At 43.4% G+C, this 14,169-nt stretch overlaps 1 protein-coding gene and 1 long non-coding RNA gene across 5 annotated transcripts in view; one reads left to right on the plus strand and one right to left on the minus strand.

The window, feature by feature from the left end:
• Positions 1–3,114: 3,114 nt before the first annotated feature.
• LOC138068117 (uncharacterized) lies at positions 3,115–5,707 on the minus strand. The gene is made up of 3 exons (XR_011142749.1): positions 5,543–5,707; positions 5,228–5,322; positions 3,115–4,861 (listed from the first exon to the last, which is right to left on the minus strand). It is a non-coding gene; the product is annotated as an uncharacterized lncRNA (long non-coding RNA).
• Positions 5,708–5,794: 87 nt separating this feature from the next.
• CHCHD3 (coiled-coil-helix-coiled-coil-helix domain containing 3) overlaps positions 5,795–14,169 on the plus strand; it is a 160,795-nt gene continuing 152,420 nt past the window's right edge. For 2 of the 4 annotated variants that reach the window (XM_068953450.1, XM_068953527.1), the window contains exons 1-2: positions 5,939–6,145; positions 8,137–8,224. In XM_068953450.1, coding sequence (XP_068809551.1) covers positions 6,062–6,145; positions 8,137–8,224 — 172 coding nt within the window. In that variant the 5' untranslated portion in view covers positions 5,939–6,061. Of the gene's footprint in view, positions 6,146–8,136; positions 8,225–14,169 lie in introns of all 4 variants that reach the window. The other 2 variants (XM_068953663.1, XM_068953600.1) reach the window with 2 other exon arrangements.

The raw sequence follows: 14,169 nt of genomic DNA on the forward strand, positions 1-14,169 counted from the left end.
GGCTTTCTAAGAGCACTTGCTGCAACTACATGAGGAGCACTTGCTGCAACTACATGAGCTGTCAGGAAGAACTGAGCCTGATTTCTTCAGAATAGACGTTTGCTTGACTATCTCCATTAGCTGATAGCACTGGAAGGCTGTTCGACCAGCATGTATTCCACTTAACTTTAGGCACTTAACTGAGGTGTCTTTATTAGGAATACAGCTGCCCAGCTTGCCTCTATAATTGATGGCTAGTCATCTCTAAAGGTAGTTCAAGTTTTGGGTGCCTTAATTAGAGATCAATCTGAGCTTAAGACTGTAGAGGACCAACCTCTAGAGGGAGACGTGAGCTATGTTTGGACCACAAGACACGCTTCTTGTAAAACAGAAACATCATTCAAAACACACGGAGCCTCCAGTCCGTTACAAAGCAACTTTTGAAATGCTCTCATGCACAGATGTCCTGCAAAGTTTTAACAGTAACAACGTGCTGGGCTTTACCAGAGACATCTCTCCCTTGAGCTAGAAGAGTAACTATGCTGCCTATAAGCGGTGGGCATGTTGTTGTCATAAACTGGATGAACCATTTCGGAGAGAGACCACAGGCTTTGTACCATCTGTCTCTTTTAAAATAATTTGAAAATTCTGTTCATATGAGATATACCGGACAGTTTCAGATGTTCTCAGACAGTCTCCAAATGGAAAAGATATTCACCTGGCCTGTAAATCTGGGAATATAACCTTAGTACAGCGACCCTTTCATGTGACTTATCTGGCTAGTCACAGTGGAAGGAATGAATGTGCCGAGTTTTGTATTTGTTCCTTGGCTGTTGTCTTTGCTTTGGTTTACCAGCACTATATATGTATCTGGCCCCTTTGAAAACCAACGTTGAATTCTTGCCAACGTTCAACAATGGGCTTTACATGCATAAATGTTTTCAAGTTAGATGAAGAGCCCTTTCCAGAGTCCACAGGAAACATAGCTTCCCCTTCTCCAATTGGGACTTCACCTGTTCCTTCTGCTGTTCCAGTGCTTAGCACCGTGACGCTTCTGGTTTTCAGCTTCATACATCAGCATATATAGAATGCTAAGAAAATATGTTTTCCTCTGCCTTCCTTTGTGCTTGCGGGCCTTTTTTGCAGTTCTTAAGAATTTCAGAATTATTCACATCGTCATTGCTTGGAATTGAACAAATCATGTATTTCTTTTTTATTCAGTCAGTCAGTAAGGAAGGCTGAGTTCATCAGTTCAACAGGCAACCCAGATAACACAGGACTGGGAGAGAATTTTTATTGTTCTAAAGATTTAGTATTCAGATGTTATAGACTTGAGTAAATTCTAATTGTGTTTCTAACTCTACCTTTAATAAATGGACCATGGAGAACGGAAAAAAGGGCTGTGAGCAGCGGGAGGAAAAACAGGAAATGAGACCATGAATCAAGTATGCTCTTGGAAATGACAGTCAGGCTGGCTACAAATTCTGCTGCTTACTTGCAACTGATTTGAACGACACTAGTCAGATAAAAGTATATCAATATAAATAATCACTTATTAATATGACATAATATTAATATATTAAGTTTTGAAGTCCATAGCCAAATCTGAGGGTCTTGAACCACATGATATGCATTAACTTAAGCTTTGCAACAGCTTTCGGTAGATAACGCTGCAAGGCATGGCATCCAGGCTGCCCTCCACGGAAAGCGCAGAGAGATCTCTCGCATGATAACAGGTAGTGCATAATAGCCAGTGAAGAAATAAATAACAAAAAAGCATCCCAGGCTCTCTAGAATTGGTGTCCAGAAGTGGTGGTTTTCTGCAGATAGCAGACATCTCCTGGAGCTGTCTCAGACACCAGCCAGAAATCCATCCTCACTGCTGCAATGAATACAATGAATTGAACTCACCCTTTCTGCTCAGAGAGAGAAGAATCATTCAATCTTTATTCACTGATCAGATTGTTAATCTTGATGACTCAGGAAACCAAACCATGCAGATGTGACTTCCTCTGTGATATCAACTGGTAACTGCTGCTGATAGGGAATAAAATTCTAGCATGCTCTGGTCTTGAACTAATGAGAATAAAACACTGAATGTGAAAAGCAAAACAACGGTTGAAGCACTGAGTCTCAGAGAAGTCATGAACTTTCAGCTTCCACAGGAGCTAAATTGGAATTGAAAGGGAACACGTTCTGCCCTTTATATAACCAGGCCTTTGAACATCTTTGCAAAGTCATGAGAAGAAACTGATGGGTTAGCTTAATTTGCCCTGCAGTCATTACAGATACTGAAAATTGTGCCAATAGCATCAGTGGAAGCAGGATTTGGCACACCAGCCATGTCGTGGAGATGCATTACGTACTCTTGAAACCTCACCTTATGGCAAAGGGCACTGTGAACTGTCCCATCCAACTATTAAAAGGAAAGAGTAATTTCCAAATGCGGAGCACTTGCAGATTTTGCTATTACGGTCATTGCTGCTAAGAGGGAACCTAGGTACTACAAAAGTCTCTCCATGCTGAACATTTCTAAGGAATAGATCACCATCAAGGGATAACCATGTAAAGTCATGAGGTACGACACGCTCACCATGGCAGTGACTGAGCAGGATGATCCTCTGCAGAAGAATAAAAGCTCATAAGAGGTGTGCAATGAGCCTTTATACGTCTCCTTGCCTATCAAGTGCTTGTTTTCATGGCATTTTTTAAGTCCTGAGACAAGAAATTTAGTAATAACTTGTTCCTGGGCTCATTAGGATTTATTTGTTTGTGAATGTCTGGCCATGCTGTCCTTCTCTACTCTTTGGCTTCACCTTATAACTAACAATTTGAGCAGTAAGTGGTACAAGAAATATTTCTGCTCCAAAGGAATATGTCCAGACAAGGACATATCTTTTTATCAAGAGGGGACAGCAACACTGCTTTTTTAACAAAGGGTCAAGAGTTTATAATCTGGCCATAAAAACACGGTGGGTATGTGGAAAGGCACAGAGCTCCACAGAAAGTGAATGTTTTTAACCTAATAAGATCCTGCTTCTGTTTTTCAGCTGCACAGTGAAATATTTGGAGTTTACTAGCTTGAGATGGATTTTCTGCTTATGCAATTCAGAAATGGGTTCAGATCAAACAAGAATCAGAGGCAGTGAATGGATTTGTATTGATTGTTACATCTTTATTTGACATCCTGCTTTTACATTATCTTTTCTCTTGGTAGGAGGGATGTTCTGTCTGGTAACCAAAGAGAACTGACACAGATGACCAATGTTCTGCTTCTTTGGCACTGACTTACTGGGTGACTTCGGGCATGTCCCTTCATCATATGTATCTTAGAATGGCTTTACCTTGACTGAAGAGTGGGATGCCGGTGTTTGAGGTAGCTCACTTATCAAAAGCAGCCTAGCTTGGCTGCACAGAACTCCTGTGGACTGATTAACACTGCTGAGTAGTAACATAAACTGTTCTGTGCTGAGCTCTGTTTTGATATGTTTTGATTACGGCTGCTGCCTGCACTAGTTAGTTTGAACCAGGTTGTGTTTTTCTATGCGACATAGCAGTCAAATCCGTGTACTGTATTGACACACACGCTCTTAAAATAAGCATATTATTTATGAGGACATTTAAACTGTTTGAAGGATAAATTTTATACACAGAATATAACTTCCTTTTGTATTTGCAAATTGCTTGTGAGAGTTGTAAAATAACCATGAGTTGATTTGCCAGCTGTTAATGAACAGTTTTAGTCTGCAAATTTGTTGTGGCTTTTTTTACATTCATTTGTAATACTTTTTTCATCCAGCATTGTCCTTGAAAGAGCCCCCAGATATGTTTGACAGTCCACAGAGAAAAGCTTCTGACAAATATATAACTCTGGCCTGCAGTAAATAGTCTTTCATTTCCACCTATTACAGGGGAGCTATAAATTCTGGGGTACCACAGTCCTGCTTTTTCCACAACTAGTGAACCTTATGGACATATCAAAATGACCCAAAGCAATTTTGAGATGTAATTCTGCCCGTTTGTTCTTCAAGAATGGCTTTTTTTCCTGAAATCTATGCATATGTTACAGCATTCTGTAATTCCAAGTCATACAGAATAATGATAAAAACCCATAGTAGAAAATAGCTCTTGTTAAAAACTTAATTCTCAAATATAAATCTTCTGTTCAGCAAGACAAGAATATTTTCTCAGAACTCTCCAAACAGAGGACAACATATATTAGAAGAGCTGATTCTGATTTGGAGAAGGGCATTTCCACAACAGTTAGACAGCTAACTGAATAAATAAAATCTAGCCCTCAAAACATTCCTGGCACAGAAAAAAAATCAGTAAGCCCTCAGCTTGTTGGTGCTCACACACTATCAAGACAGATATAGAAGCACAGTCCCTCTATTCCCTTAAAAGCATAGATACCAGGGTGCTGAATTCGTAACAGTGTCCCTTCAAACAAACTCATTTAACATCTATAAAAACAGGCATAAACATCACGTCCCATACCTCAAGAGAACAGCTTATATGCCCTTGATGTATTTTCAAGTAATTTTTATTTAGTAGTAAAGTGCCTATCAGCCAATGCTTCAGTAATATTTTGAGCCCCAAGGAAGGCAGATACTGCTGAAACGTCAGCTGATAGACTCCTTACATCCAAAGGAAAATTGCTTGAAAATACATCAAGGACATGTGAGCAGTTCTGTTGATGCAACCAACATCATGCTTACATCTATTCTGAGAAATACAATGAGTCAGTTCACACTGGCTGCAATTCTCCATTATGATCAGAAGTAAACACACTGGGACAAATTTCTTACAAGGCAGTGGAAGGGTTCGGTGCTACTTCAGTAAAAACAGGATATCCTTCCTTAAGCCAAGATGGGAAGGTCGTCTAAGAGCAAAAAAAAAAAAAAAAACCAAGAGAGAGATTCCTAAATATTGTGGTTCTTAATATTTGTATTTCACTCGTGTCAAGGAGCCGCAGCAGAAGACTGGGGTTTCATTGCACTTCATAACTTGGCTAATCACAAGATACACTGGATGGATAAAACAAGTGAAGAGGCCAGACGGTAGAGGAAACAAAACAACATAGATGCATATATACCACCTATGTAAAGATGCTCTTGCCTCATACTTAGGCAAGAGAAATTCAAAGATGTGTCTTGACGCCACTGGCAGCCAGCATACCATATTTTTCTCTAATATTATACTGTGCATTTTTTTTTTTTCTCGTTTCAGGTGCCTCCCCAGAACCTACCTCTGCAGTTCTGCAAACGCAGGTAGGCCTCACCCTACCCGCAGCGGGACTTCACCTGAGCAACAGCCGGATCCCAACGGCCTCCACACCGACGGCTGAAAAGCAAACGCGTTGCGTGTAATTAACGTTATGCCGTCAGCCTCTTGGAAAGAAAATTACATGTCCGCGGGGGTTATGTTCGCAGCAATTTTCGGCCATTATAACGTTGAAAATGGAGTAAGACCTTTCCGCTCGGGCCCAGGCCTCGAGCCTCCACCCCAGCGCCAGCTGCCCACCATGAGCGCTGCTGCCCTCAGGGAGGGACAAGGCGCGCACCTTCAAGCGCCAGCGGCAGGAGCAGACTCGGGGAAGGGCGGCAAGTCCCCTCAGAGCGGCGTCGCGCTCGAGGGAGCCCCACAACCGGCACCGCCGGGGGGAACGACATTTCCCCGAGCGCTGTAGCCCCTCCACCTCGTAAGCCACTCGAGGACTACGCTACCCAGCGGGCACTGCGAACGCGCGTCGCCTCCCGTCGCCACCGCCCGGCGCGAGGCACCCTGGGACTTGTAGGCCACGCCCCCCCCAGCCACCTTGGGGAAGTTCAAACCGAAAAAGTTTGCGGACCCAGGGTACCTTGCCGCTGCTCGGCGGGGGCGCGCGGTTTCCATGGCGACCTCCCCCTAGCCAACGGGGAGCGGGGTTCTATGCGCGAGGGGCGGGGCTGGGCGAGCGGCGGGCCAATGAGAGGCGGCGTTGTTGAGGGGGGCGAGCTGGCAGCGGGGACGGCGAGTCTCCTTGGTGCTGTCCCCGGCCGCGGCCTGGTGGTGGTGGTGGTGGTGGTGCCGCCGGGCGAAGATGGGCGGCGGCGGGAGCAGCACCCGGCGCGTCACCTTCGAGGCGGACGAGAACGAGAACATCACGGTGGTGAAGGGCGTGCGGGTGAGAGCGGGGACGCCCGGCGCCGCCCGGGCCCTCGGCGGCAGCCGCAGGGGCGCTCGGGGCCTGCTCGCCGGCGCTGCCCCGGCCCCTCTCCCGCCTCCTTCTGCCTCCGCGGGCCGCGACCATCCCCTGCGCTCCGTGCCCAGCACGTCCCCCTCTCTCTTCCCTCCCTGCTCCGCTTCCAGCCGCTTTCCCCGAGTGACCTCCACCTGCTTCCTGTCCTGCTCCTTCTCTTCGCTCTTCCTTTTTTGATTTTTTTTAATTTTTTGAACCCCCCCCTCCAGACCTGAGGACAGCCAGGGTGCTTAGGTGGAGCGACAGGTATATCTTGTCAAGCAGCTGTGATCAGGAAGCTCTGAGCAGGGACCCTTGCTCCCAACGAGGTTTCCAAAGACAAATGGCAGAGCAGTTGTAGGAGATACATGACTTGTTCTGCCTTTCTCTGACCTCCACCTCTCAGAGCTCCCTCCCCTTCAATATTCTGCTGTGACTCACGTGCAGTATAACTTGTCTCGTGTGCACCCACAGAAACGTTCCTGTTCTTTCCCTATCTATGGCATGTTGTTGCCTGTAAGACAGACTTTTTGTGACATGGCACTTTTTGAGCAGTCTTCCGTCATGAAAGTTTTTTAGTGAGACACACTGTGTAGTTCATATCTGGAATGATGAAGAATTGTCTTGTATTGCTGCTCTTAGGGAAGAATGTTGCAGCATGAACAAATATAGTAATTGCTGCCTGTCTCAGCATACTAATATTTTTTTGTTCTGGCTGTTTAATGATTTCAGACAAATAGCTCACGATAATGTAAGCGTTCATAGGAAAGTTCATCCTCTTTAAAACACCTGGAGCACAAGAACAGAATAAAGTATTTGTTATTTCATTACTTGCTCCAGGGGCTTAAGTACGAGGAAGTAGTATTGAAAGTGCTGTAAAATATCTTGGATCTTGAAAAATTGGGAATAAAAAGTGAATGGTGTCATAGATACTCAGAAGATTTAGCTTGTTAAATAATGTTAGGGAACAGGGCATGTAAGAGTGGGTCTGTTGGCGTGTGTAGAACTATGTGGTGTTCAGAGTTCTAGGACTGGGCACAGAAACCTTTAGCTGAAGGAATTTCACACTTTCAGTTGCATGTTAGATCGAAAATTTTAGCAAAATCTTTCTAAGAAGGGTTTCTGCCACTGAAGCACACTCTGCTCTAAGTTTAGTAATATTTTGATAAAAAAATTTACTAGTTAAAATAAACTTTCCTTGAGCAGTCAAAACAATATTTTTAGGAGTAAGTGGTGAGGAAACCAGTAGAAAGTTCTAAAATGGAAAACGAAACTTTCATGTTATTACTGCTTTAACTTATGTTAAATATTTCTGGGGGCTGGACTAAGCCTGAAACTGGGCCTTGCTTTTGTTCTCAGTTTGGTTCCATGTAAGTTATGACAATATTTTATGCGCACGTATGTCAGCATTAGAAGGAACTTAGTGGTTGCCTAGACTTGCTTTTACCACTTGTGTTATACAAGTATCTTGAGAACTTCTTAAGGACGAAGTTTTCCTTATGATAAATGCTGTGCAACTGTACACTCTGGTATTTGACTGTCATACCAACAACTGAGAAAGGCAAAAAGGCTGATGAATTACAAGCAGCATATCAAAGGGTATTGATTCCTTTACTGTCTGTGTTATCTTTTATTTTGTCGTATCAATGCATATCAATTCTCCCACCTTCAACCTTCTTTTTCTATGGGAGCCTAAACTACCTTGTTCTCCGTGATTGTTTGCAGTCACTTTGGTTGATCACCACACAAAGAAAGAGAAACATGGTTGAAACAGAACATTTACATTGTTGATAAAATCTTAAGCTGCTGTCATACCTTACTTTGTGGGTTTATGCCCTTTTAAAAAAAATTTTCATTTAATTTTTCATTAGGGGAGGGGTGATAGGAAGGAGGAGATGCTGTCTGACTGTTTTTGGGTGGGGGGTTATTTTTTTCAGCTGTCTGAAAATGTCGTTGATCGCATGAAGGAACCTTCTTCACCTAGTGGAAGACCGCAATCTCAGCACAGATCGGCATCTGGTGCAGGTATGCTCGTGTATTCTGTGTTTTCATTAGAGAAAGGAAATTGAATGTATGTTTCAGATCATTATAGTGAACTCATTACCATTTCATAGAGGTGATTGTTCCCCTTATTTTTTTTCGCTGATCATTTTTTGAAGAATGAAGTAGTTTGTGGGCTGTTAGAAGACTTACTGCTTTTATTTTCTTCTGATTGACAGTAAAATGTTAAAAACAACTGTTTGAGACTTGTTTTTCCCAAGGTATTACCAATGTTAGAGACTCTGCTTTTTCAAAAAACAAGACAACAAAAAAACCCCCTCCTCATTCAGAGTATGCTTTGGGTTCTGAGCTGAAAATTCTAACGTATTTGATCAACGCTAAATTTTAGTATAGTGAACGTTTAGCATTTGCTACAGTGTATTTCAATAAAAGAAGGATATATTATTCCCTATCATGAAATCGTTGAAATGAGTTTTATATATTCAAATGTGTATGTATAGAATACAGATATATTTTTTGTATGTTCATGTGTGTGTAAATATTTATACACCCCCCCCCCAAATTCAATAGTTCATTATTCTTCCTGAGAATCTTCCTTAAAAATACCATCAGTTTATACAGACTGATAGCTCAAAATGATAGTTCTGTCAACATTTTGTATTTCGTTGTTGAGGGCTGCTCAAATGCATCAAGTAGACTCTGCACCAGAGAGGCGGTACTCTCATTTAAAAGAGTTTGGTAAAGTGAACAAAACACAGCAATTACAGGAGTGAAAGTGAATGGCAGAGATTGGAGCATGTGATTTATATTTGTTGACTGTGTGAATACCTGTAATGTTCAAGTAAGGCTTCTTACTGGTGCTCCAGAAATAGCAATATTATCAGTATTCCTAAAGGCACATGTGACTTCTTTCTATCAGGTGGGTTATTTTATTTATTTATTTATTTCTTTAAAATACCAAGGACTCTGGCAAAAGTGGGCCTTGCAGCAAGGCTTGAAAGAACAGAATATGTCATCTTTCATCTAAAGCATTGAAGAACTGGTTTCATAATGCTTAACTAAAGATGTCTATGGTGTAGGTGTTTACATTTATTATGGGCTCCCTTTGTAGTCAATGGAAAGAAAAAGAATTTTTTGAGGGAATGAATTGCATCTGTCTTAGCTTAGAATTCTAATTTAGGATGAGATGGATTGCCCTCTAGGAACATCTGGGTGAAGAGTTCAGATGTTGACTGAATACAACCCAGCATGATGTACAAATATTGAGGCTCCCTACCAATACTATTCTGGAGGTTTACGTTTCCATTTTATAAATAGGAGGACTGGCATAGTGAAGACAAGTAACAACTAAGGACTAAAAAATAACTTAGACTGTCACCTGACTTATGAAATGTAGTTTTATACTCTTTGAAATTGTTTGGAAAGTTAATGTTTGCTTCCATATGCTTTGGATGCAGTAGGGCTACAGTTTTATTCATGAACTGCCAGACTCTTTCTGTCCCTCTCTTTTTCCCAATAATGGCCTTCTCATGGTGTACATGTATTTTGTTGTGATGAAAAAATCTTGAAAAATGGGTTATGTATACTTTCTTTGAAATAATACGTGGACATCCTAGCTGTTTTCACTTGTGATGCTCCTACCTAACTTGGGCTATGGAAGTGAATAAGCGGCAGTATTTTTTTTAGGATGTGATGACCAGAGATGAAGGCTAAAAGACCTCAGGAATTCTTTACTGCTTCACTGTTTGCACATATCTTGATCCTTTATTTTTGTTTCTTCCTGTATGTTGGAAATAGCTGCAATTTTTTTTTTTTCTGTCTTTTATTGAAAGGCTTAATGAATTGCATGACCCTCTGTAATCTTTGGAAAACCGTATGATTATTTCTGCTTTAAGAAGTAGTAATTGAGATGAAGTGCTTGTATTTTCCCAGGAAAGTACAATCAGGGTTATACCTCGGTTTTATTGCTAAAATGATTTGTTTGTAAGAGGATTAAATTATATTTAAGTGCATATTTCCACACCATACATTTTCATTGAATTTTTTTTTTTTGAGGAAGAATTATGAACTTTTGAATTTCATTGATGCTGTAAGACCATTCTACCCATTTGTTTATTCTGTAGATAGCTCTAACTTGTCAGAGTCTTCATTTGTCTGATAAGCTGATATTACAGGAAAACCACTCACATCAGAGCTAGTGCTCTGATGACTTCATACAGAAATACTGTGTGTTGGCGACTGTGGGGCTGGATCCCAGATCTGTGGATCTTCCCTGTAAGCTGTTGCGGTGCTGTAGTGCTGGGTCTGTGTTTCTTGGTTCAGCCTCTTGCACTGATAACAAGAGACATGACTCCAGAGAGCGCCTCCCCTCTCACTTATGAATCGAGTAGTAGTGACTTGTTACTCTCTAACTGCAGCACTCACTGCTTAAAAAGAGAGTTTTCCAAGGATGATGATGTACTGGAGTCTGGCTCTGGCCTTTGGATTATCAGCTGGACAGCTTAAAAACTTGGCAGTTCAGTAGCCTGCGTTTATATCTTAATATAGTCTAGATAAATGACACTTTTCTACAGAAATTAAAAAAATGTCCAGAGTGAAAAACATTAAAGCTTATAAAAACAGCCCTTTCTCTTTTTGGTTGAGGAATAATGGATTACGTTACTTGAAAGAATGTGCATCTAGTTGCTTGCCAATATATGATGAATTTATTGACTTTGGTTTGGGGAGGGAAAATGAAATTACATACGCTTATAACAAAATCTGACATTTAAATACTATGTCTTAAAACCTCCTAGCTTGCTTGGAAAGTCAGAAAATGATCCAGTAATATTAAATGCACTAAAATATTTAACAAGTGTAAAATCTTTAAAGTATATCTATAATTCCTAAAGCAATATTGATGAAAAGTAATTTGGCCAGACTATGAGTGCTTTTTCTAAGTGTGTATTATACCTAAGGCTTTAGTCAGAACAGACAAAGGGAATGGTTTAATTCATTTCAGCTTAGTGGATATTTGGAAACCTAATATTCTATTACAGGAAAAAAAAAAAAAAGGAGAACAAGTGCTTAAATTACCAGGAGTCTCTGCACCTCCAACAGCCATGTTTTTTCCTTTGCAGACAGCAGATTACACTGTTTTTTTTTTTTCCAGAGGATTTTCCTCTTTTTATTTTTAACTGTATATTATATGTTATTGTTGCTACAGTATATCCATGAAAAAAATCAGTAAAGGACCAGTGTCCCAAAGTCCTGTGTAAGTGTGTGATAAGGTGAGCACTGCTGCTGCTGCCCCCTCAGAAATTGGGTTAGACATCGAATGTTTCCACTAGGGAAATATATAACTTAGCCTTGTTCATTTTGTGAAATGATGTCTTTTGATTGTATACTTTGTTTTGGGGTCCATGTCTTTTGCTGGGCCCTCATTGGCCTGTTATATCTCAGGTTGGGCACAAACATTTGAGGATGTATTGTTGAGATGGATGGGAATGAGCATTTGAAGAATTTGGTTGTAATTGGAGACACAACTAGGATTCTACTGGACTTTAGAAGAGCAGAATTCAACTTCTTCAGGCAACCAGTTGTTTGGATATCATGGAAGGCAGCTCTGAGGAATAAGCTTAGGAAAGCTGGAAGGTGCTTAAGGACAGAATCACAGAATGGTTGAGGTTGGAAGGGACCTCTGGAAACCATCTAGGCCAACTGCCCTGCTCAAACAGGCTCCTCTGGAGCACGTTGCACAGCATTGCGTCCAGGCGGGTTTTGAATATCTCCAGGGAAGGAGACTCCGCTACCTCTCTGGGCAACCTGTTCCAGTGCTCTGTCACCCTCCCAGGAAAGAAGTTGTTCCTCAGGTTCAGATGGAACTGCCTGTGTTGCTAGTTTGTGCCCGTTGCCTCTCGTCCTGTCGCTGGGCACCACGGAGAAGAGCCTGGCCCCATCCTCTCGACATCCCCCCTTCAGATACTTGTAGACATGGATGAGATTGCCTCTCAGTCTTCTCTTCTCCAGGCTCAACAGGCCCAGCTCTCTCAGCCCTTCTTCATTTGAGAAGATGCTCCAGTCCCCTCATCATCTTGGTAGCCCTCCGCTGGACTCTCTCCAGGAGTGCCATGTCTCTCTTGTAGTGGGGAGCCCAGACCTGGACACAGTACTCCAGATGTGGCCTCCCCAGGGCTGAGGAGAGGGGCAGGATCACCTCCCTCCACCTGCGGGCAACACTCTGCCTAATGCATCCCAGGATCCCATTGGCCTTCTTGGCCACAAGGGCACACTGCTGCCTCATGCTTAACTTGTTGTCCACCAGCACTCCCAGGTCCTTCTCGGCAGAGCTGCTTTCCAGCAGGCCAACCCCCAGCCTGTCCTGGTGCCTGGGGTTATTCCTCCCCAGGGGCAGGACCTTGCACTTGCCTTTGTTGAATTTCAGGAGGTTCCTCTCCGCCCACCTCTCCAGCCTGTCCAGGTCCCTCTGAAGGGCAGCACAGTCTTCTGGTGTGCCAGCCACTTCTCCCAGTTTAGTATCAGCAGCAAACTTGCTGAGGGTGCACTCTGTCCCTTCCTCCAGGTCATCGAGGAGTACATTGAACAAGACTGGACCCAGGACTGACCCCTGGGGGACACCGCTAGCTACAGGCTTCCAACTAGACTCTGCGTTGCTGATCACAACCCTGTGAACTCTGCCATCCAGCCAGTTCTCAGTCCACCTCACCGTCCACTCATCTAACCCACGCTTCCTGAGCTTACCTACAAGGATGTGATGGGAGACAGTGTCAGAAGCCTTGCTCAAGTCCAGGGAGACAACATCCACTGCTCTGCCCTCATCTACCCAGCCAGTCATTCCATCACAGAAGGCTATCAGGTTGGTCAAGCATGATTTCCCTTGGGTGAATCGGTGCTGACTACTCCTGATCACCTTCCCGTTCTCCATATGCTTAGTGAAGACCTCCAGGATGAGCTGTTCCATCACCTTTCCCGGGATGGAGGTGAGGCTGACAGGCCTGTAGTTTCCTGGCTCCTCCTTCTTGCCCTTTTGGAAGACTGGCGTGACATTGGCTTTCTTCCAGTCCTCAGGCACCTCTCCTGATCTCCAGGACCTTTCCAAGATGATGGAGAGTGGCCTAGCGATAACATCCACCAGCTCCCTCAGCACTCGTGGGTGCATCCCATCAGGGCCCATGGATTTATGGATGTCAAGTTTGGACAAATGATCTCTAACCTGATCCTCCTCCACCAAGGGAGAGTCTTCCTGGCGACAAGAGAGGAAGTCTGGAGAAAGGGTCTGGAATTCCTGAGGACTGACCTTAGCAGTGAAGACTGAAGCAAAGGCAGCATTCAATAACTCTGCCTTCTCCATCTCCTTCGTCACCAGGGCACCTGCCCCATTCAGCAGCGGGCCCACCTTTTCCCTGGTCTTCCTTTTGCTATTGATGTATTTGAAGAAGCCCTTCTTGTTGTCCTGGACATCCCTCACCAGATTTAATCCCAAATGGACCTTAACCTTCCTTGTCGCGTCCCTGCAGACTCTGACAGTGTCCCTGTATTCCTCCCAAGTGGCCTGTCCCCTTTGGCACATTCTGTAGACTTCCTTCTTGTGTTGGAGTTTTGCCAGGAGTTCCTTGCTCATCCATGCAGGTCTCCTGCCCACTTTGCTGGACTTTTTTCTCAGAGGGATGCACCCGTCTTGAGCCTGGAGGAAGTGATGCTTGAATATTAACCAGCTCTCCTGGACCCCTCTTCCTTCTAGAGCCCTACCCCATGAGATTCCCATAAGTAGGTCCCTGAAGAGGCCGAAGTTAGCTCTCCTGAAGTCCAGCGTTGCAATCCTACTCATTGCCCTGCTCCCTCCTCGCAGGATCCTGAACTCCACCATCTCATGGTCACTGCAGCCAAGGCTGCCCCCAACCTTCACATCTCCAACTAGACCTTCTTGGTTTGTTAATACAAGGTCTAGCAATGCACCTCTCCTCATTGGC

Source organism: Struthio camelus, chromosome 1 (genome assembly GCF_040807025.1).
Source record: "Struthio camelus isolate bStrCam1 chromosome 1, bStrCam1.hap1, whole genome shotgun sequence".
Classification (NCBI taxonomy): Eukaryota; Metazoa; Chordata; class Aves; order Struthioniformes; family Struthionidae; genus Struthio; species Struthio camelus.